The sequence below is a fragment of the Centrocercus urophasianus genome, unplaced genomic scaffold (genome assembly GCF_019232065.1).
Source record: "Centrocercus urophasianus isolate 14NV4802_14NV808 unplaced genomic scaffold, USGS_Curo_1.0 seq_24, whole genome shotgun sequence".
Classification (NCBI taxonomy): Eukaryota; Metazoa; Chordata; class Aves; order Galliformes; family Phasianidae; genus Centrocercus; species Centrocercus urophasianus.
The window spans coordinates 17,100,810-17,122,065 of NW_024884800.1; the positions used below are offsets into that span (position 1 = coordinate 17,100,810).

At 43.9% G+C, this 21,256-nt stretch overlaps 1 protein-coding gene across 1 annotated transcript in view; it reads left to right on the forward strand.

The window, feature by feature from the left end:
* The window catches only part of NRK (Nik related kinase), a 79,042-nt gene extending 58,891 nt beyond the window's left edge, over nucleotides 1–20,151 (forward strand). The window contains exons 16-26 of the mRNA XM_042825056.1: nucleotides 2,670–2,801; nucleotides 3,544–3,611; nucleotides 5,208–5,323; nucleotides 7,908–8,005; nucleotides 9,046–9,164; nucleotides 12,122–12,215; nucleotides 15,072–15,245; nucleotides 16,254–16,383; nucleotides 16,761–16,919; nucleotides 18,505–18,648; nucleotides 19,895–20,151. Coding sequence (XP_042680990.1) covers nucleotides 2,670–2,801; nucleotides 3,544–3,611; nucleotides 5,208–5,323; nucleotides 7,908–8,005; nucleotides 9,046–9,164; nucleotides 12,122–12,215; nucleotides 15,072–15,245; nucleotides 16,254–16,383; nucleotides 16,761–16,919; nucleotides 18,505–18,648; nucleotides 19,895–20,136 — 1,476 coding nt within the window. The 3' untranslated portion in view covers nucleotides 20,137–20,151. The remainder of the gene's footprint in view (nucleotides 1–2,669; nucleotides 2,802–3,543; nucleotides 3,612–5,207; nucleotides 5,324–7,907; nucleotides 8,006–9,045; nucleotides 9,165–12,121; nucleotides 12,216–15,071; nucleotides 15,246–16,253; nucleotides 16,384–16,760; nucleotides 16,920–18,504; nucleotides 18,649–19,894) is intronic.
* The last annotated feature ends 1,105 nt before the right edge of the window (nucleotides 20,152–21,256 follow it).

Sequence of the window (21,256 nt, forward strand, 5' to 3'; positions counted from 1 at the left end):
CATAAGTTTAATGCAATCTTTTTCCTTATGCTGTTCTGTAACAGCAGTTGCACATGCCTACTCCCACATGAAGATTCAACTCAAATTCATCACTTGGATGTCCCCCAAAAAAGAGAGCATAGACTTTCTTTTTAAAATGTCTTGTTCCTAAATCTTCTTGATCTAATTGGTCTGTGGTCCTGCATAGCCTTGTGGTTGTTAGGAAGCAGTCGGTCTTTTGCCTTAGCTCTGTGAGGTGTGCCTTTGTGGTTTGAAGGCACCTGGTAGGTAATGTTGTTATCTGAGACATTTTCACTTTGCTTTGGAGTCGTACGATCTTTTAAGTCCTACAGAATCATAGAATGGTTTGGGTTGGAAGGGACCTTTAAGATCATTCAGTTCCTGCCCCCTGCTGTAGGCAGGGATGCCTCCCTCCAGACCAGGTTGCTCACAGCCCCGTCCAGCCTAGAAAATCATCCCAGAAACAGGCAGCCTGTCTCAGTTTTACATGGAGCTGGGGAACTGGACTGTCCCTGCCAAAGAAGGTACGTGGGTACCATCTGCAGAGGGAATATTTGTGTTTTAGAGTTTCTCGGTCACTTAAATTGTGATTCAGCAAAGCTCATCCCCACTTATAAGCAGGAACAGTTTTCTGGTACGCTGCAGGACTCCAAAGCTGGAATTTAGGAAGAAATTTAAGTATCTTGTTGAAAAACTGGCCAGGAAAAAAATCTTCCTATATTCTGATAATAATATACTTGCTATAAATGCTGTTCCTGCCCCTAAGATGAGTCACTTCAGGGGAACACTTTGCTGTTAAAATAATTCTGGTTAACTAAAAACTATTATTAGTGACAATCATGTCGGACAAAAAAGAGGATTTTGACAAAATGCAAGGACATGGATTATGAGATGTTGTAACTGCTGAAAAAGCTGTTTTCTTTAAAGAAAGCCCACAGAACGTGTTATCCCCAAAAGGCAGCAGAAGCACCTGAATATTTAACCAGGCAAACTCCTCAGAAGTGTCTTTCTGCAGCTGATTTGTCCTTGCTGGACTCAAAGGTTGTGACGGAACATTTGAATGGTTATTTGACATCTTGAAAGAGTGTTAGAATTTTAGAATTTTAGTATTTAAATGGTTTTAGAGTCACGGGGAGTTCGTATTTCACATTATGGTTCTGTTACTCTGTGCTGTTTTTTAATAGCATGAATAACTTCTCTTAAAAGTGAGCTTCATACCGGGGAACTAATTCTCATGCATTTAAACTTGGATGCAGACAAAAATTTCCGGCCTCTTTCTTTGTCCTGGGGGCTGCAAGGCTGCTGGTGTGCAGTGCATCTGAGGCCAGGGGCTCCCGTGCTGGTGTGCAGAGCTGGGTCAGCCGAGCTGGGGGGGTCCATGGGGATCCCTGCTCCCTCTTTGCATGCCAAGGGGAAGCACCGCGTGGCATGGCTTCAGGCACTGCTCTGCTGCCTGTCTATTTCTGTCACATTCCTTTGGTTCTGGCATTGTAGTCCCACCGGATGGACCCATCTCACTCCATTTCCATGTTTTCTGCCTCAGTCTTGTGTCCAAGAAGATTTCTCATTTCAGGGAGGATCAGTGCATTCAGTTGACATTTTTAGCTCTTTTCCTTTCTTCCCCTTTGGAAGACTCGCAGGTGATAGATTATTAATGTGTTGAATTCAAGGGAACTTTCCTTATTTATTTATTTTAATACAGAAAGTTAGCCAAACAACTCTGGAGTATTTTAGATCGAGTGTACGCTGCTTACCTTCTGTTCCATTGGAACGAACGCCACATTTGCTCCTCCCTTCACCCAAATTAGGGCATTTGCTATTCTGTTACCCAACCTGATAGCACTGAAGGCAGCTTTTAAACAAAGGTGATCTCAGTGGGGGCACCCGGATGTTACAGAATCACAGAATCACCCGGGTTGGAAGGGACCTCAAGGATCATGTAGTTCCAACCCCCCTGCCTAGCAGGGCCACCAAACACACACATTCAGATCAGGTTGCCCAGGACCCCATCCAACCTGGCCTTGAACACGTCCAAGGACGGGGCATCCACAACCTCCCTGGGCAGCCCGTTCCAGGGCCTAACCACTCTCCTTGTAAAGAACTTCCCCCTAACATCCAACCTAAATCTTCCCTCCTTCAACTTGGATCCATTTCCCCTAGTCCTGCTGTTGCATGAGGTGTAGTGTGGGCAGTTTCTGATTTCTTTCTTAGTGCAGTCTCAAGTTTTCTTCCTTTTGGACACTTGTACATCTGTTACGGAGGGGAACCAGGGCACCCTGTAACTGCTGGAGAGTTGGAAGCACTTCCACTTGGCAGTTTGTCTACTGACTGTAGAAAGGCTGAAGTCTGCATAGCTGTAATTTTTGTGTCACTCGGTTAAACGGTTCTCTGTGCATCGCCAATGACGTGTTAGCTCCTCCACAGGTAAAACAGCACAAGATGCATGTACTGCACAGATGTTTTTAATATATTGGGCCCTTCACCTTGAAATGTTTGTGCCTAACCAGCTGTAAATGAATAACTTTGCACCAAACAAGGTGAGTAGGGCTGTATCGAATCACAGTGCTTGTTATGCATTTACTAAAAGTTAGATCTCATCGATAACTGTTGGCACTGGGACGTGTTGTACAGAATGGAGAAGTGCAATTCAATTTTTTGTTTGTTTTAAGTGTGACAATTTCCAGGCCAGTAGAGATGTGTACCACAGCAGCTCGCTGTCAGACATGGTGACCACACTGGTCGGCCTTGGACAGGATGACGTATTCTGGAGTGGGAGTCAGAGTGGAGAACAGCCCCCAAAGGTGTGTAGAACTCAGGTGTTCAGCCCCGTGCACAGCTGATAGCACTCAGCTCAGTTCCCCTGCACTCTGTGCTACCCATGTGCTTCACTTCATGAATCCCATCGCTTGTACAGTAATTGGGTCTCACTAATCTAAAAAGAAGACTCTGTAGGTAAGGATTTACTTCCATTTCTGTGCACACTGGTTTGTTTCAGAAAAGCACATTAATATATACAATTCAGGTGAAAGTTTTTTGGTTCTTGTTTTTTTTTTTTTTTTAAACAATTCCTATAAACAGGGGTGTTTGTCTGGGATGTGTGTATGTGCATGCATGTATGTATTCTTTCTAATACTTTGCAGGTGGGATGTATGCATGTCCTTTTTCTCCTCCCCACTTTCCACACCCCTTTTGATATGCACAGTTAGATAGCAATGCAGGGTAATCCACCACCTACAAAAAGCTGCATTAAGTGACTGCAGATGTGTTTTCCTGTCTGCTTTAAATATTGACCAAGAATAGTGCTGACTCCAGGGAAAGGTGCAAACTACTCACAGGCTGCACCCTGACAGATTGCAGTGCAAATTGGAAGGACCTGCTGCTAGTTTGCACCTTCCAGGTTTATATGAAAGACAGCTCTACAGGTCCCACTGAAGCACTGTTCTTTTGTGTTGGTTAGTCTCATTTCTGTATTGATGGAGTTAAATATTAAGATTATTAATTGAGTCCATCAGTGGCACTAAAATACTTGATTAAATCCTTAAGGTTCCAGAAAGGACAACCTCCAAATTTTACAGCAGGGATCAACCTGGCCAACAGAGAAGCCATTCAAGGTAAGCTCCGAAGAATTTGATACTTACACTAATGCTGATTTATTGCCAATAGGAAAACTGTAGCCAATTTATTTAAAACCAAAGGGATAAACTCAGTAATAGTAAAACTAACATGGGTTCGTGCCTTATTTGATGACAGTTACAGTTATTTTACCTTTTGTGTCAGTTTGCCCACTGAACTATTCAAACTCCCTGATATTGAACCTGACAGAAGCATCTGAGCAAGCTTCCTTTTAATGACAGATGGACCCGATTTAAAGACAAACAAACCTGTTGTAGATCTCCTCCTTTTCTCATAAGGCAATTTTGTTCTCTAATGGAAAGCAATATTTCTAATATATAAAGGCTGCTCTGCATCATGCCATGAGTTGTTTCATTTGTTTCAGCCTGCTCAGATTGACAGAGTGGTTTCTACACAAGTTCTTCATCCGTTTGCCAGTTCTGTAGTGCAGCCATTTAGCAGCTGCTTATCATCTGATAATGTTTTACTTTTCCTTCCCGTCAGGGAAAGTGACTGCTGAGAATGCAGATTCTGTGAGATGCCTGCCTGTTGGCACCTGGGGGTGGCGGGAGTGGTGCTGCTGGTGGCTTGGTCAGGATGCTTTTGCAGATGCTCTGTGGCACATTTGCACCTGCACTGTTGTTTTGGAGGAATTCTGTGCCTGGATACTTTGCTAAGGGTGGCCCTGTCCCCAGCTCCCTATCTAGGCACTGTAGTTACAGCTGGTGGGTGCAGCCTTGACCTGCTCGATAGTAGCTTATGCAGGCACATATGCTGTCTGTAGATGTATCTTGAATATTCTGGCAGCATGCCCATCAGGTGAGTGCACTCTACATCCCGGGAGAAAGAACCAGGGAGGAAGAGAGCTCAGCAGCATAGGGCAGCTGCCACAGGATGGCTGACCAGGGAAAACTTGAGGGACTGGCATTGGAGAGATCTGGAAGGGTGGAAGTTTCAGCTGACATAACCAAGTAATGTGCAGTGCTTTGGAATGGTTACTTCTGATGAGCCAAAGTCAGAAACATCACCTGAAATAAACTTCAAGTGAAGCCAAACCTGTAATAGATTCTGCTTAAAAATTATAGGAGGCAAAACAGAAAAGAAACATGTAGGTAAGACACAGTGCTACGAGTGAGGGGCTTCTCAGCCTGGAGTTGTTGGGTATGCCTCACTTTTGATTTGCAAGTTTGGCAGCTTGTTTTACTGCCTTATGCATTCCTTATTCCACTGGTAAGTAGGTGATGATGTATCCTGCAGGAGGGGGGTGGAGCAGGTTTCACTATTTGTGAAAACCATGAGATTTGGAATTAGGAGAGAGGCTGATCTGTAGAGGCCAAGGGAGAATTACATGGAGTAGGGTATTTAACAGTGGCTTGGGGCACTGCATTCTCCCAGATTCCCAGAGGGAACTTGCCCCCTCCATCTTGTCTGGCTACTGGGTGGCCCTGCCTAGAGCACCAAGGAAGCAGTTTTTGTATAGAAAGTACTTTATCATACATTGACAGCAGAGAACCTGGTTCCATGGCCTAGGAGCTACGTTTTGGTTGTGTTCCTGAATACAAATAGCCTGACATTCTGTCTGTTTCTCTGTTCAGTAACAGCCATCAGCTGTCCCCTGGGGGACAGGCTCTGAAGGTCAACAGCAGCAGCAGCACTGCTGGCAGCACACCATGGGAAATGGCATCTCATCAGAACAGCCGACCCACCTCAGGTGATTCCCAAGTCAATGGTTCGTCAGTCAAAACAAGCAAAGTTCCTTCACATAAAATGGGCTTCTCTGGAGTGCTGGGTGTTATGCTTTTGTGGATTGGTTTGTTTGTGTAAATGAGGTGATATAAATATAAATACCACCTCAAATTTTTTGGAGTCAATAAGTGACTACAAACATATTTGCATACAAAAAAAGAACTTAGTTAACTTCAATTAAGAAGTGGAAAAAAATAGTTCTCTTGTACATACTGACACTACTGAAACTAACAGAGCTGACCTTGCAGATACACAGATCTAATTCAGTGCTAATGCTCACCCATTGCCATTTTTTGCATTGCCCACTACTAAGATGATACAGATGAGCAGTTGTTGCACACCTATATTTCTGCACTTCAACATTGTGCTGCCTGATAGAAGCCTTAGGAAGCACAAGACTCTCCTTTCAGCATCTTGTGGAACATTCTTCCTCTAATCTGCAGAAAGAAAGTGGAACTGAAAAAAAAGGCACAGGAAGTTAAAAGGTGGAGATAACCTCATCCAGTGTAAGCACGGTGCAGCATTGTAAGATATCTCAATATCAGTGGTAGCAATGGAAGAAGGCACAGGGTTTGCTGATGGTTGTACAGATTTTTTGTGGTACAGGCTCTGGTTCCTGAATCCTGAGCTGAAACTGGGGCAGAGGGAGACGTGAAACAGAAATGGAAAGCTTTGTTCCTCCATTGCTATTCCTCTGATGCCTTTTCTGTGGGTCAGCTGTAGGACAATTTCTTGTGTAGCTCTTTGCAAAACTGTATTTTAGAGTACTTTGCATCCGGGTTGATGCACATGGGTGACATGGGGAATCACGCCCAGTTCAAGGCAGGGTGGATGCTAAAAATGTTCTGAAACCACAGCAGCGAGTTGCTGAGGTCATTTATTTTTAAACTGAGGCTCACATTGTTAATTTGCAAACCCTTGATAAATGCAGAACAAATTGCTTATTTATTAAATTTACACAACCAAGCCAATTTTGCTTTCCCTAACCATACAGGGTAGGAAGCGTTGCTTCAACTGAAAACTGGAGCACAGTTTAAACTGCTTGGGGTTTGTTTCTTTTTGCTCTTATGTCATTTTATGTTTGAATAATAGCATGATGATGAGCAATGAGCAGCAGCCCAGCTCAACTTTGCAGCGTCTGCATGATGTGTAACTCCTGTGCTATTTTGGCATGGGTAAATGAAAACCTCACTAGCCTTGGAAAGAATAGTAAACCTCCCTTGTGGTTTAAACTGTCTCCTTGGGTTCTTAAGTGTCATGAAATTACAGCCAGTTCTGGCATATGGTGTTCCAGAGTTTGTTGCTTTCCCAAACCCACAGGGACAGTGAAATGTGCAGGAAAGGCCTATAAATACTTTAATATTGCCTCTGAGTTGCTTAGGTACTCATTGACCAATAAGGAATTCTGAATTTTAAAAGCTTTGCAAAATGCACAAATGCATGAAGCTGCCGTGATAAAACTAGCTAAATTACCAAATACCAATCTTAATTTGTGGGAGCCTGGATTTTCTCTTCCAGTCTGGGAAGGAGTCCTGTCGGTAGCAGTGGAATGGCCTTGGAAGAAACTGCTGAACGAGGCACGTGTGTCCCACTGGGAGGGCAGGGGCTCATCTGCCCTCCTGCTCTTCTCTTGTCTCATGATTTGCGTGCAGAAGGCAGCATCCCTCCAGGGCTGTGTTCTCTCTTCCCACATAGCTCTGTTGGGGTACTGAAAGGGAAGTTTCACTTGATCACTTGCAGGAACCCCTCCTCAGATGGCAGCAGCACATGCAGGAGCCTTGGCTCCTCCTGCCTCCATTACGTGGGTGTTCAGAGGCCATGCAGGCACGGTGCTGCACCTGGGGGGAAGAGCAATGCCACAGCTTCCCCTTCACCAGGGCCTGACCTCGGCGGTGTCACGAGGTGCTGCATGGGTGCAGGCTCTCACTGCCCACTTCTCCATGGGGCTGAGTGGAAGTGGGAGCCTTGAGTCCAAGATGTGTAGGGGAAGCAGGGCTCTCCATGTGCTGCTGTGGGAAGCGGTGAATCCTCTTCTGCTTTTAGCCCGATATGTGTTGAGAAGAGGGGAGTTCAGTGCAGCTGTTTGCCCCAAACCCTGGGCTTTAGCCTCTGTCTGCAGGCACGGGGATGCAGCTGGTGGCACCTCAGCGTGAGGATGTGTGCAGCTGCTGCTGTGTGATGAGCTGCCCCTCAGTGCAGGGATCAGAGGAAGGCATTTGTGTGCCTTCACCCTTTGCCCTTCTAAGCCTTCTTCTAGTCTATAGAAATGCTGTTGGTATGCAGTGAGAGTGCTGCCACAGTTTCGTTCTGTTTGTCCTACTTGTGCAGCATGAATCTGGACCTGTACCGATTTATAGCACTGTGGCATCCAGAACCACCAGGAAACACAAAAAGGCTTCACTCTGCAACAAACAGAAAAAAAGAGGAAAAAAAAGTTTGTTAGCAGATAGTCTTGCCTGCCTTGGGTGATAACTCCATACGCTTGTCTTACGGATCCTTTCTCTCACTCTCTTCTTCACACACATTTATGAGAGGTGGTTTCTTTTCAGGGAATCCAGGACCTGCCAAGGGAGAGAATGCTTTGTCACAGAACCACTTGCAGCTGCATAAGAAGCCTGAACAAGTTTCTCATCCGGGCCAGATGGCAGTAGGTTCTTGTGTAACTGCTTTTTCTGATTTACTCTTGGTTTTGACTAAGGGCACACTTAGGCAGACAGCTCTTCTGTTGGTGTGAGCTGCCTACTGCCTTCCTACCAACATCCGCCTCTGGTGTGGGGCAACATCATGACATAGGAGGCGTGACTTTGGAGCAGGCCTCATAAAACATACTACATGGCTAAAAACATTTTAATTTTTGATATTTGTTGTGAAAACATAAAAAAGGAGAGTGACAAGACCATGAAAATAGTGGGATATTTGACCTTGCTTTTGTGAAACTAATGGATTGCTCTGGTTTGATGGTTGTGGTTCCAATTTTAGTGAGGTCACAAGGTGCTCATAAGAGAATTTTGGTTAAATTTCGTTTTTCCTGTGCTTCATCCTTGGAAACGGCTGTTCACAGATGTACAGAGTGCCAAAAAGCAATGATGTGAATAAAGCAGGACTGTGAAGCGAGGGCTGTTTCTCTTTGCTAAGACAGGGCTTATGAAAGTCTGACAGAGAGACGTGATCAGATTTTTGAGTTGATTGTCTGATGGCAGCTCTGTCCTTTCCATTTGGAAATGTGCAGGTGGTGTATTTATGCTGTCTGAAAATGGAGTCGCACATACGCCAGAAAATGGTGATTTTTTTGTAATCTTGAAACTTAGTCTCAAATCCCTTTATCACAGCACCTGCTGTAACTTGAGTTAGCACTGCTCTCTGCCCTCTCCTTGTCCTGGTTTCAGCCCAGGTAGGGTTAACAGCCCACCACTGGTTGGTCAATGCTGAGCGATGGATTCACTCTGGCCGCTGCCACAATGGAGCAGGGCAGGGGAGGGGGCTGCATTGCAAGCCGTACAAGCTTAGAACATTCTCCTGTGTGAAATAACACGGTAGTGATAGACCAAGAAAAGCATCAGCATCTGAAGAAAGCTTTTGGTGTGGGAATTATTACAGCTAAATTTGCCGGGACAGTACGATCTTGCATGTGCTGTTTAGTGATGTGTTCTTGCTTGAGAAAAACTGATCTAGGTTTTCTCTATTCAGAGCCCATGTTCCTTTGCCAAGGGGAAGGACAGTGCCAATTTGTTCCTGAAAGCAGCAGACTATTCCTCGTCAAGTGACGAAGCCAGCAGCAGTGACGAAGACGACACGAACCACGCCAGGTTGGTGTCATTTATCTTCTCTTTCTTCCTTTTTATTACACGCTTAAAAATAACTGGAAAAAGTTGGCATGCGTAAATACCTCCCCTCTGAAGTTGCTATCAGTCACTTCTGTCAGCTGTAATTAAGTAGTTTAATCTCCCTGTAGTGAACTCCCGAGGGTAAATGTTTCCTCCGTCAAATGTGTGCAATGTAATAAGCTTTGATGACTTGCTGCCCTGGGACAATGAGGAGATGTCTCGTTTTAACTGAGTATCAATAGGCAATGCTTCTTTGGAGATTACTTCACATTGATCTACATTTAAATGGATTTTTTAAAGAAAAAAGGGAAAATCATATACCTTCGTGCTAAATACAGATTGCAGGACAAAAAGCAAGGCAAGCGTGATCCTTTTATTCAGACCCTGTTCACTCCAGTGGAAATAATTACCACCAAAAAGCTGATAATTTCACCTGGACTACTTATAAAGAGGGCTGCTGTAAAATCTGCTGTGTTTTTTATGTTATTCTGTGCAATGGCTGCAGTTATCGTATGTATGCTGTGGCTTCCACCCAGCTGATCTCACATGAACTGTTTCTAGTTTTCCAGTTTCTCTTGACAATTTTGTGACTGACATCTTGTGGTGTTTTACCTGTCATGCAAAATATATATTCTGCTGTGAAATAATGGACTGTAAATCTCTTGCTAGACCAAGGTGACCAGTCAGTCAATCCTACTGTCTAGAACAGCACACACAATTACTTTTTTTGTATTAATGAACAGAATTTCTAATTTCCTTGCAAAGGGACTTCAGTTTAAAGAGTTCTAGGATTTACTTCAAAGTGCATTGCTGCCCCAGAGAGCTCTCTAGGATGGGACATAATTGCACATGCAGTTTTGTCATCCTTCTGGAGGAGATGCACAGATCTGTAGTGCTGTTGGCAAGCTGCAGCATTGGCCTGACACCAGACCTCACCACTGAACTGCTCTGAAGAAGGCAGAGTTTTTGCACCCACGTGTTGCTCCTGATTTGCCTTTCTGAAGTGCATTTTCAAAACTGAGGAATGAGGAAGGAGAAGAAATATTGCAGGACACCTGAAAAATCTGTATTTTTGTTACAATGCCTTATTTTCTTACTGCTCCTCTTCTTAACCACTTTTTTACTGCTTCATGAAAAGTTTTATTCACTGTAGGTCATAGAACTCATCCTAGACCTTAGAAAGATACATAAAAATATAGATTTGCCTTGCAGCAACGACTTCTGCTGCATAAGTGTTTGGTTTTTATATCCCTGTATGCAGTAATGATTTGAAGGTGTCTTGCTGCCTTTGGAAATCTGCATGTGTTTTTTGCATCTCTTCTTTGCAGTCCCTTAAAGAAATGGGGTCAGCAGGCTGATCCCTGCCAGGTTTACCTTCTATGCAAAGAGTCACCACAAGAACTGCAGTCAAACTGAAGTACAGTCTTGCCTATTAGCAAAGACATAGAATCATAGAATCACCAAGGTTGAAAAAGGCCTTCAAGATCATTCAGTCCAACCATCCACCTACCACCAATATTTCCCCACTAAACCATGTCCCCTCATACCACATCTCCACTTTTCTGGAGCACCTCCAAGGACAGTGACTCTACCACTTCCCCAGACCAGCCCAATCCAGCTCCAAGTCCTTTCACCTCAGCTGAGCATCGTTTACATTGAAAGATAGTTTGGGAAATTTATCCTGATTGCTACAAAGTGAAAAACAAAAAGGGTAGTAGTCAAAATGAAAACAGCAGCCAGCACTGAAACTTCCTCTATTCTAGACAAAGGTCTCACTGTCGTGATCAGGTCAAAACCTTTTTGTTTTTCTTACTATGTTCAGCAGTGCATGCCACCAGGGCTGAAGCCCTTAGAATTGTGTAGGAGTGTTTCTGTGGGGGCTTTGACTGAGACATGGCAATGAGATGACACTGAACTCCTCCACATCCACACGAGTGTTCTGATGTAAGACAGGTATCAGTGAGCCAGCATCCTACCTGCCTGTGTAGCAGGTATTCTACATTAGCACTCATTTCTCCCACTCTTCCAAGAGTTCTTCTCCAATGCCTGCAGCTTTCACACCATCCGCCTTAAAAACACTTTTCCTGTGGTTCATTTTGTATAGTTCAGTTTCTTCTGCTGCTCTTTGTACACTGCCAAATGTAAATAAGGTGGCTGCAGATGTGTGCTTTCCAGGTAAGTACTTCGTCCCACCAACAAATGGGAGATGGAGGTTGTTTAGGATCAGGCCCATCCTTGATCCTACTCCACGTGCTGCCGTTCCTCTTATGCTCCCTATGCAAATGTTTACAACTCCCATAAGAAAAACAAAACAAAACAAATGACTCTCCTACTCCTTCACGTTTGTCTTGGACAGCAGCTCTCTCACCAAACCTTCTCTGCTACTGTGCTGGGCAGAAACCTACTGCACTTCAATGCATCACCGTGATAAATAAATAAAGGAATGTACATTAATAAGTGGAATGAATAAGCTGTGGGATGGAAAAGCACAGAGGCATGGCCAGAGGCTTTGAGGCTTTTCCACCTGGGTGAAAAAGCTTTGAACACAGATACACTGCATGCGCAGAGCGTGTCACAGGAGGTGCTCGCTGTGGTCTCACTGTTTCTATTCTATCAGTACCTGCTTCTGGTTGCTGTGGAAGGTACTGGACTCCATGGGCTTGTGGCCCCCATTCTGTCTCTGTGCTCCTGCTCCTTTCCCTGTGCAGTGGGGATGCAGAGTGAAGCAGAGGCAGCAGGCTCTGGCAGTGCTTGCCCCGTGTGTGACCAGTGCTGGGTTTTCAGAGAGCAAGGTAGCTCGAGTTTTGAACTTGTATATACGGAAGGGTTTTGTGCATTTGTTTTATCACTGTGTGTGTGTGTGTCATTTCTGTTTTGCTTTTCTTTTTTTCTTTTGTTTTTCCCCGAAGTTCTGTTCATTAATTGGAGTTTGTTACCAGGCAACTGCTGAGCAGCAGAGTGGCAGATTTCTCAAGGACGGCAGTACCAGATGGGATTGAACTGAAACCCCAAAGCACCGTCGCAGAACAGAAGGTAATTTGGCCATTTGTAATGGGTGGGTGCAGTGTGAGGAGAGTCACATCGTTAATGTATGTGATAAGCACGGCATCCATTTCTCCTTGGCAGCACTTTTGCTCTGAAATCCTACTCTGTCATTTTAAATTATAGCTATGAGCCTTGAAAAATTGTGTACCGCTTCAGATTTTGTGCTTCCTACAAACACACTTACATCTCAGTACAAAATTGTGCCTCTTTATTTGTCCTTGTTATTGACCTGGTCATAGTTTCTGATGTCAACATGTTTTGTGAAAGGTGCTGGGTAGGTTGCAGAAAGCAATACTGTTGATGACAGCCAGTGTGCTTTGTTGCTGTTAGTGAAAATCTGGGCCTTCTTTATCCCAATTTAAAGAGAAGTACCTCTTCTTAAAATACTGCTGAAAAGGGGGAAAAACCCTTCATCCCTCCCCATAGGCTTAGCAAAAATACACATCCTCTCATATGCCATGTTTAGTTTTTTTCCTGTCTGTAGTTTGTAGCAGAGACCTTAAGTTATGTGAATTTTCCCATGATAAATGGTGCAGGAAAGATGAAGACAGACAAAGCAAAACACTGTTCTTTGTGGTTGAAAAAAAAAAATTACAGTAATAAGATTTGATCTCAACCTCAGAGCATTTCCCACATATTTCTGGGTGTATTCTCATTTCACAGATAGGGAAAGTAAATTGCCATGAAACTGGTATTTTCCACAGAGCTGCTTGTGTGAGCTGCAACAGAGCTAGGAAGGAAAAGTTGTTTCCTGCACCTTTGGTGCAGGAAAGCTTCAGATCAGAGTGAAATCCATCCAGGCTGGAGAAGGAGTTCCACTTCACCAGCATCCCATTGTCCTCAAGGAGGAAGGGCCCTGCTTTGGAGAAGAAATTATAAACAGGGCACCATGCTGAGCCAGGATCTTAGCAGCCCATGCTGTTCATCTTCCTCAAACCTGATATTAGCCTAACCCACTAATTTTAATGCTTATTGTTCTGTACTAGAGATGAGAATAATCCTGATTATCATTTCAGAGTAGTCGCATGATGGGAAAGGTTGTACTGCATTTAATATTTTTCCTCTCACCAAACCTCCATCTTCATCTGTGTGGGGATGAAGGAAAAACATTACCAGCCCCAGGCCATCTCCAACTCCCTTGTGCAGTGCCAGAGCTCTTCCCTGACTTCTCAGCTTCAGCTTCCCTATGTTTTCTCATGGCAGAAACAGCCCAACTTTTCCTCCTCCTCCTGGGTGCTGGGCATAGGCTTCTTGAAGGTGAAGTGAAAGAGACTCAGGTTGAGAGTGAAGAAGGATGGAGTAGAGTGGAGAGGTCATGTTTTCCAGTGGGCCTGGGGGAAATGACCCTGGAAGGACAGATAGATAGGAGGGGTGGAGAAGTCGCCCTCTATGTTAACATATATATTGATTGTGAAAAGCTGCCTCTGAGAAACAGCCATAACCAGGTTGAGAACTCGTGGATTAATATTAGGGACCAGACCAATAACAGACAACTGGTGGCTGAGATCTACTGCCTGCCACCTGACCAAGACACAAGTTGACAAGAGTTGGATTTAGACGATCCTTAAGGTCCTAAGCCATTCTGTGATTTTCCTGGAGCATCCTGTCCATTCCTCCCACCTCTGTGTCCCCAACCACAGCCACCACAAGTCTCCAGCATCCCTTTTCCTGGCCCACTGTGAAGTGATTTGGGTGTACCATCCTTCCCAAGTGATTCAAACTGAGGTTTGTCTCAGTTCAGCTGAACCTGACTCAGAGCTGAATTTAAAAGCACCGTACTGGTTTGATACCCTGAACTCAAATACTGACATATATTTAAAAAAGCAACAGGAAAATATGAGAATTAAAACGTAAAAATGCTGACACCATCAATTATACTTCTAGTCGATTAGTTGGCTTTTAAAAGGCAAATGTCTTTCATTCAGAGTTATGTACTATTTTTTTAACATACTGGCCAACATTCAAAAAAGCTGAGCTGATTTCAGTAGGTTTTTTGTCAGTCAGTGCAGTGGACAGATGTGCCCTGGATTCAGCCAGCCAGAAGCTGATTGAGTTTGATGGTGCTTTCTTTCGTAGCACTTTGCTCCTCTCACTGTGTTCCAGTGCCAGTGGTGTTTAGGTACTCTGACCTTCCACAGACAGGGGTAGGTTGCTGTGCACTGCCTCACCCATTTGGGACACTGCTGATTTTACAAATCCCATCTTTTTTCTTCTCAAAGCTTCTGGTCATGCTTTCCCAGAAACTTGCAGTGTTCCAGTTTTAGTAGGGATAGTGATTGAGCACTGCCTCACAGCCTGCATAGTATTTCCTTGAAGCTACTGGGGTCCTTCAAGGAGTGCCACGGTACACAAACTGCTTGTACTGGAAATGCTGGTACTGGATCCTACTAAATGTGGTCACTCCAAAATAAGGTCTCCAGATTCAGTAAGTAGAGTAGCAGTAAAGCGAATAATAATGATAAAGATCTTTACTGTAAACTACACACAGATCCTGAGCTGAGAAGTACCTACTTTTGACCACAGTAGAGGTCAAGTCTGTGATGCTAAGACAAGCCATTTGATCTGTGTCAGGTGTCTCTGAGGATGAAGTTCTTTCCTTGAGGTAAAGTAAATGACTGGTGTTTGTGGAGCAATTCAGAACTGGAAACCAATATTCTTATCTCAGGTGTTTGCCACATGCTTTTATATTACCCCCTATTAAATCCTTCTGTAGGGTTTGTGTTTGCCCAGTGCATCATGCTGAGCACTCCTATTCTCATTATTTGTTGTCCTGATTGACAGGAGGTGCACAGAGCAGTCAAAGAGTACCAAATGTGGACTTCACCTGTGTTTTCTCATGTGCAGGATCAGGTTTTAGGGAAACAAATTTCAAGCACCCAAGAAGGCCTCTGGAGCATAAACAACCAGAACTATCTCCTGCCAGATCTCCTCCAGCAAAGCCAAATTTCAAACGCTGCCGTGAACCCACCAAAAGTGCCACTGACTAACCAGGAACCTCAGAACAAATCTCTGAGTAAGGTATGAGATACATTTATAGAATGAACGAATTGTGCCACCATTTCCCTCTGGCCCACAGGAGTCGTTGAGTGCCATTTACATTTATCTCTCCTGTATCTTTCTACAGCGATATTGTCACCACAACCCTTCTTTTCTTTAAGAGTTTTGGTTAGGGGACCGATAGGAAATCCTGATTTCCACACCAACCTTTGCTTTCAGCGTTTTTGTCCCTTTTTCCACTTTCCCCCTTTCCACAAGCTAGCACTGTACCCTGTGCTCCCTTCCCTGTGTACAGTTAACAAATGTACAGTTGGAAGAGTAGCACCATTAGGATGGTATCTTACAGTAAGAAAGATTATCGTGGTGGAAATGGGGCCTAGGAGGTCACACATCTGAATTGCTTTCACCTGTGCTCCCACAGCTGACCCAGTCCTTGCCTCAGGTGATCAATCAGGGGTTCAGGCTGTGACTCAACAGTTCCCATACACCCTGCCTACATGAGTAGCACAGCCATGCCATGTCTGTGGGTTGCTTTCCATCCCAGTGTCAGGTGACTGCACAAGGCACAGACCAGAGCAGCATGCCTTGAGAAGAGCTCTGATACTGATATTGTCTCTGTGAGCACTCTGCTGGGCAGATGTGTGGCACTGGAAGCAGTTCACAGCTCTGTCATGATGCACACCCTGGGCTGTCTTATCTGAGGCAACAGCTTGCTCTTTGCTGCACAGAGGTTTAAGCAGCTCCCTTTTGCAGATGAGACAACAGGGAGTGATAAATGTGTGTGGAGGTTCTTTTGGGGACCAGTTACTTCGTTGCAGTGCCGTGCCAGATCAAAATGCTGACAGAACTCCCAGCCCAGGCCTCCTCTTGTCACTTGATTTGTGCCATTTATCCACTGCTCTAAGCACGCTCATCACATCTACTTATGTCACGTGCCATTTCATCTGAGCCTCAGAGGCACCTGCATTGCTGTGTGTGGTCTGCTCCCTAGTGACATCTTCCTGAAGCAGCTCTTGTGTTTCATTGCAGACCCCATCCACTGAAAGTACACCTTCAAAGAGCAGCACATCATCTACAACATCCTTCACGTCATTCATAGATCCTCGACTTCTGCCAATCACCCCTCCTACCAGTCCGGTAGGACCTCCCTGTAGTTCTTGTGAGTATGCTTTACAAAATCTCCTTCCTGACTTTGTTTTTTTGAGGGGAGGGAAATGGAGTGAAGGGTGGGAAGAACATGATTGCTTGGCAACAGTAAAACTGTTAATAACACCTACAGAAACTCACACTCCACATTACTATGAATTTCAGTGTCTTGCTTCTGCCCTTCTCCCAGATGTGGCTTGCTCTGCTCCACCTCACTCGCTCAGGAATGTACGAGTTTTCCGTATGTGTGGTCTTCTCTCTGGTTATGTAATGCTCCCCAAATTGTTTTCTTACCTCTCTGGATTTGTTTCATTCTGCCATGAACAGGTCAAATGTGGGATGTAGCCAAACATTTGCATTTTTTATGATTCCACATGTCTTCTTTTCCAGCATCGAGTGCAAAACCCGAGCCTGTCAGGAGAGAGAATGCAAGGAAGGGTTCTGTTGTCAATGTTAACCCAACAAATATCCGCCCACAGAGCGACAGTCCAGAAATTCGTAAATACAAGAAGAAGTTCAACTCAGAGGTCCTTTGTGCTGCTTTGTGGGGTAAGCTCAGAAGTGCTTGGGCAGGTGTGTAGAGGGAAGGCAGCAGCAGGAGTGGCTGGAGGTATATACCAGTTAGATTTCACAGTTGTTTTGCACCTTCCCTGTCAGAAAATCCTAGCACAGCTCACTGAGAACATGCCTGCATCACTCAGATGGCGCTGCGTTCCTGATGGGAGATGGCAAACAGATGAGTTTCAGTTGCAAGGAATTTTGTGCATCAGAATGAGAAAATGTTTTGATCAAGCACCAAACCGAAAGTGTGTTTGCTGGAAGAGCCAGAAGTTGCAAATGTTTTGGTAGCGTGAAGCAAAAAAAGGCTCATGATACTGTCTTATCTGCATGTCAGTACAGCTAATCATGCAGCCTCACCAGTGGAAGTTATCCAAACCAGGGATTCCAAGAACTTCTCCAAATTTTAACCGCCGCAGACTGAAGCAGGTCTGGCATCAGCCTTCCCGAAAGCCTGACTTCACTGGTTTCTACAGTCAGGACTTAGAACCTTGCTAAATGTCCATTTTTACAGGGCCAACACAACATAGCATGAAACCAAGATCAGTGTAGTCAGATCATTTTTCAGCAACTGTTGACCTACTCCCACTCTCCCTGTGGCTAAGCTCTCAAGTTGTTTCAGCCATCTGTCTACCTGTGAAGAACAGATGCATTCTATAGGTCTCACCCAGACTTCCACTCGTCATCACTTTGACTCCAGAATGGAAAATGAAGGAGGTGAAACATTATGCAGCAGAAATGTAGATGTCGAGTTCATAGCTTCACGAGTTTTGCATAGTGTAGGTTTGCAGTCCAAGATTTTAAATTAGGAACAGATTTATGTAACGTGGTCTGTAAATGACTGTGCATTGAGGTTGAAGAGTATCGGGTACTCATCAAAGCACAGCCAATGGAGAAGCTTGCTTGCTACAGCAGGAAATGTGTGTCATTTCTTTAGAACCTGCTGATTAGGAATGGCTGCCGTGTGAAGCAGTTGTACAGGGTGCATCCTCTGATGTTAGCAACCCACTGGAGCCTTCACTTCCCTGGGAGCAATTGAATTTCAGATAGATTCATTCCTTTAATTAAGCATATGAAAGCATTCTTGCAAAAAACAATTTTCAAACAGATATTCTGCTCATCTTTCTTCCAACGAGTCTAGCCCTCCTCCTGCAATTTGTGTTTGGGGGAAAGAAGGATTGTATGATTTTTGAAATTGGAAGAAATCCTTAGATCCTTCACTTAGACCTCCTGTGTTGGCAATAGAATGGTGCTAGACTCTCTTACAGTGCCGAGAAGTCCAGTTGAGTTGTATTTTTTTAATATGTTATAATTTATTTTTAAATCAATATTGATTTCAGTGGAACTGCTCATGCTTCAGATAACATGGGCATGTAAATGTTCTACTGGGTAAAAATCGTAATGGTGAGACTGGTTTTTTTTTCCTTTCATTTTTCTAGGAGGTCATTCACAGAGCAAGGGAGAAATATTAAGCTACCATTAAGAGGACTAAGTAAAAATCAATTCTGAAAAACAATTAACACTTGGTTTCTGAATCAGTGGGTGATCTAGGCAGTGTTTTTTTCTGTATCAACAGGAGTAAATCTACTGGTGGGGACAGAAAACGGATTGTGGCTTCTGGACAGAAGTGGGCAAGGAAGAGTTTATTCACTGATTACAAGGAGAAGATTCCAGCAAATGGATGTTCTGGAAGGACTCAATGTGCTAATTACTATATCGGGTTGGTTCCGTGTCTAAAAGTATCTGACCTACGTTGGGGTTGGAAGCAATTAGAGAAGAACTAGGTTATAAACTAGGTTGAGGAATTTCCTCTTACGGAAAATCACAAGATAGTTATTCGTGTTAATAGGAAAACTCTCTTGAATTTTTAATACTTACATTCTCATTTCAGATTCGCACGAGTCTCTGGGATATTTCATTACCTGTTTAATGTGTAAAATGGTTTCTGGGAGGTTACGTAGTGTTTCATCTTCTTAAAATGAACTGGTTCTCAACAAGTTATAGTCTATTAGTCCTTTCACATGTTTGCAAACATCTAAGTGCAGTTCTGTTAGAATGTAATTAAATAACCTCCTTCTGTGGCCAGTGCAATGTGTGAACACTAACAGAAGAGTGGTAGATACTGTGAAAGCATTGGTAACAGTAAAGGGAGTAGCACCTTCAGCCTGGTGGAGAGCTCGGACTTAGCCCTGCAAAGTACCTAGGCCTTTATTGCCTCCAGTTGAGAGCAGCCTTAAAAGAGTACAGAACAAAGCCAGAAGTCCAACAGGGGATGGCTGCCACTTTTCTACAGGCCAGGCTCACTGCAGTAGGTGATGGTGAGAGCTGTTTGTCCTGCATGGCCATTTCAGTGACTTGTGACGTGGTTCTCTAGACTGACCTGCGATCCCAGACTGCTGTTGATCTTACTTACAAACCAAAGCAATAGAAGGACTGAGATAAAAGATGACAAAGTAATTCTCACCCTGAAAGTCATCCAAAGGAGAACAGTTACCTGTAAAGAAGATTGTCAGTTAATTAGAACTTTGTTACTGATTCAAAATACCCATGTCATGTCTGTATTCCTTCCTTCACATCAGAGAGCCAGTGCCAGGCAATGTGATTATCTCTGATAATACATGTGTCTACAGAGACCTCTTCTTTGGCCTGGGGGAAGGATTTTAGTCAGATATTAAAATCTTACATGAAGTGTGAGTCACAGGTGCACATGTGCCACATGCTATGGCATTACTTGTATACCAGTTTGCTCCTGAGGGCCGAAAACTCAGGATCCTACTGACACCAGGCTTTTCTTTTGTTCTGCTGGGCTCTTCTCTCACCATGGCAGGGCACGACAAACTGCTGTACTCAGGTCACAAAACTCCAGGTGCTTTGTTTGTTGTTCTTTTTTTAATGCGGAGGAGATTTTGTGCCTCATTGAGTCGTTATGTCTTTATTCATTTTATGTGTTTATTTTCAAACCCCAGGGAAGAAGAATAAGTTGAGAGTGTATTACCTGTCATGGCTGAGAAATAAGATTCTGCGCAATGATCCAGAGGTGGAGAAGCGACAAGGCTGGGTGTCTGTGGGTGACCTGGAAGGCTGTGTACACTACAAAGTTGGTGAGGTCATTTTTTGTTCTTTCCTTGGAGAGCTGCTTAATCATCCCTTTGCATCCCATGCCACTGGTGTTTTTCTTCAGCTGTGTTTCAAAACTGCATTAGGCTGACTTCTTTTAAACCTCCTTGTTTTACATGGCAGATGCTTTGCTGCCTGTCAGTCCAGATCACATCTCTCCTTGCATATGGTGTTGTGGCTATGTCCTGTGAAAGCTGGAAGAAGGGAATACCAGCACTGTTCAGCTCAGCCAGTGGTTTAGAAATACTGTAGTTACTTACTTAAGACTTTAATTAGGCTGATGTTTTCCACTTCTGTGCATCTGCTTCTGTCTTGGCCCTGAGTTAGCTGCTAGTAAGCTGAAGTAATAAACTGCTAGTAAATTGTATTTGTACAATGTCCATAGGCGGATGAGATTGGATGCCCCAGACCTCGTGTCTAGTTCTTAGGGACCTAAACATACCACTGTTTAAACTTAACCACTGGAAATGGTGCTACAGCAGTTGAAATATTGTTTTGCTTTTATTTGGCTTTCAAACAGTTCATTCTTGGAGATGAACTATCAGTATTGTGATTGTTTCTGTCTCTTAACTGTGTGAGAGGGTGTAAAGTATAGCACAAGTTTTGCTTTGAAATATGGTATATGAAAGTGGTGTTTTTATTCAAAAACAAAGATAAGTGATACAAAGGAGTGCAGGAAACAGTGAGGTGGTTGATTCTCATAAATGCTTTGCTTGACGTTTCTTTGCTTTTACATCTCATTAAAAGTGGTGAGGGTTAAATCCAAGTGAGAATACGTAGCAGATGTGTTGTTTCCTTTGCGGTTAGAGCTGAACACCACATGTTCCACTTCAGTTGCTCGTTTTTGGGTTTGGTGTGTTTAAAAAAGAAATAGTTATTCTAAAATTAGGCAAACATTTGTGAGCTTGTGTTCACATGTGACAAGCCAGTGTCACTGCTTTGACAAAGGCTCTGTCGCTTACCTGTTGGTGGACCTTCTTAGAGGTTCCCATCTGCTTTTACAGCCATTTGTCCTGCTAAGGAGAGGTTGGGTTGCTCTGTGTGTCGGTATGTTTTGTTCATTTGTTTTTGTTTTTCCCTTTCTCATCCTTATGCTTTACACTTCTGCTCTACGTTTGGGTCGGTGTGAACTGCTCCTGCTGCAGGCAGCAACGCACCTTATCGTAGAATCATAGAATCATAGAATCACCAAGGTTGGAAAAGACCTAAAA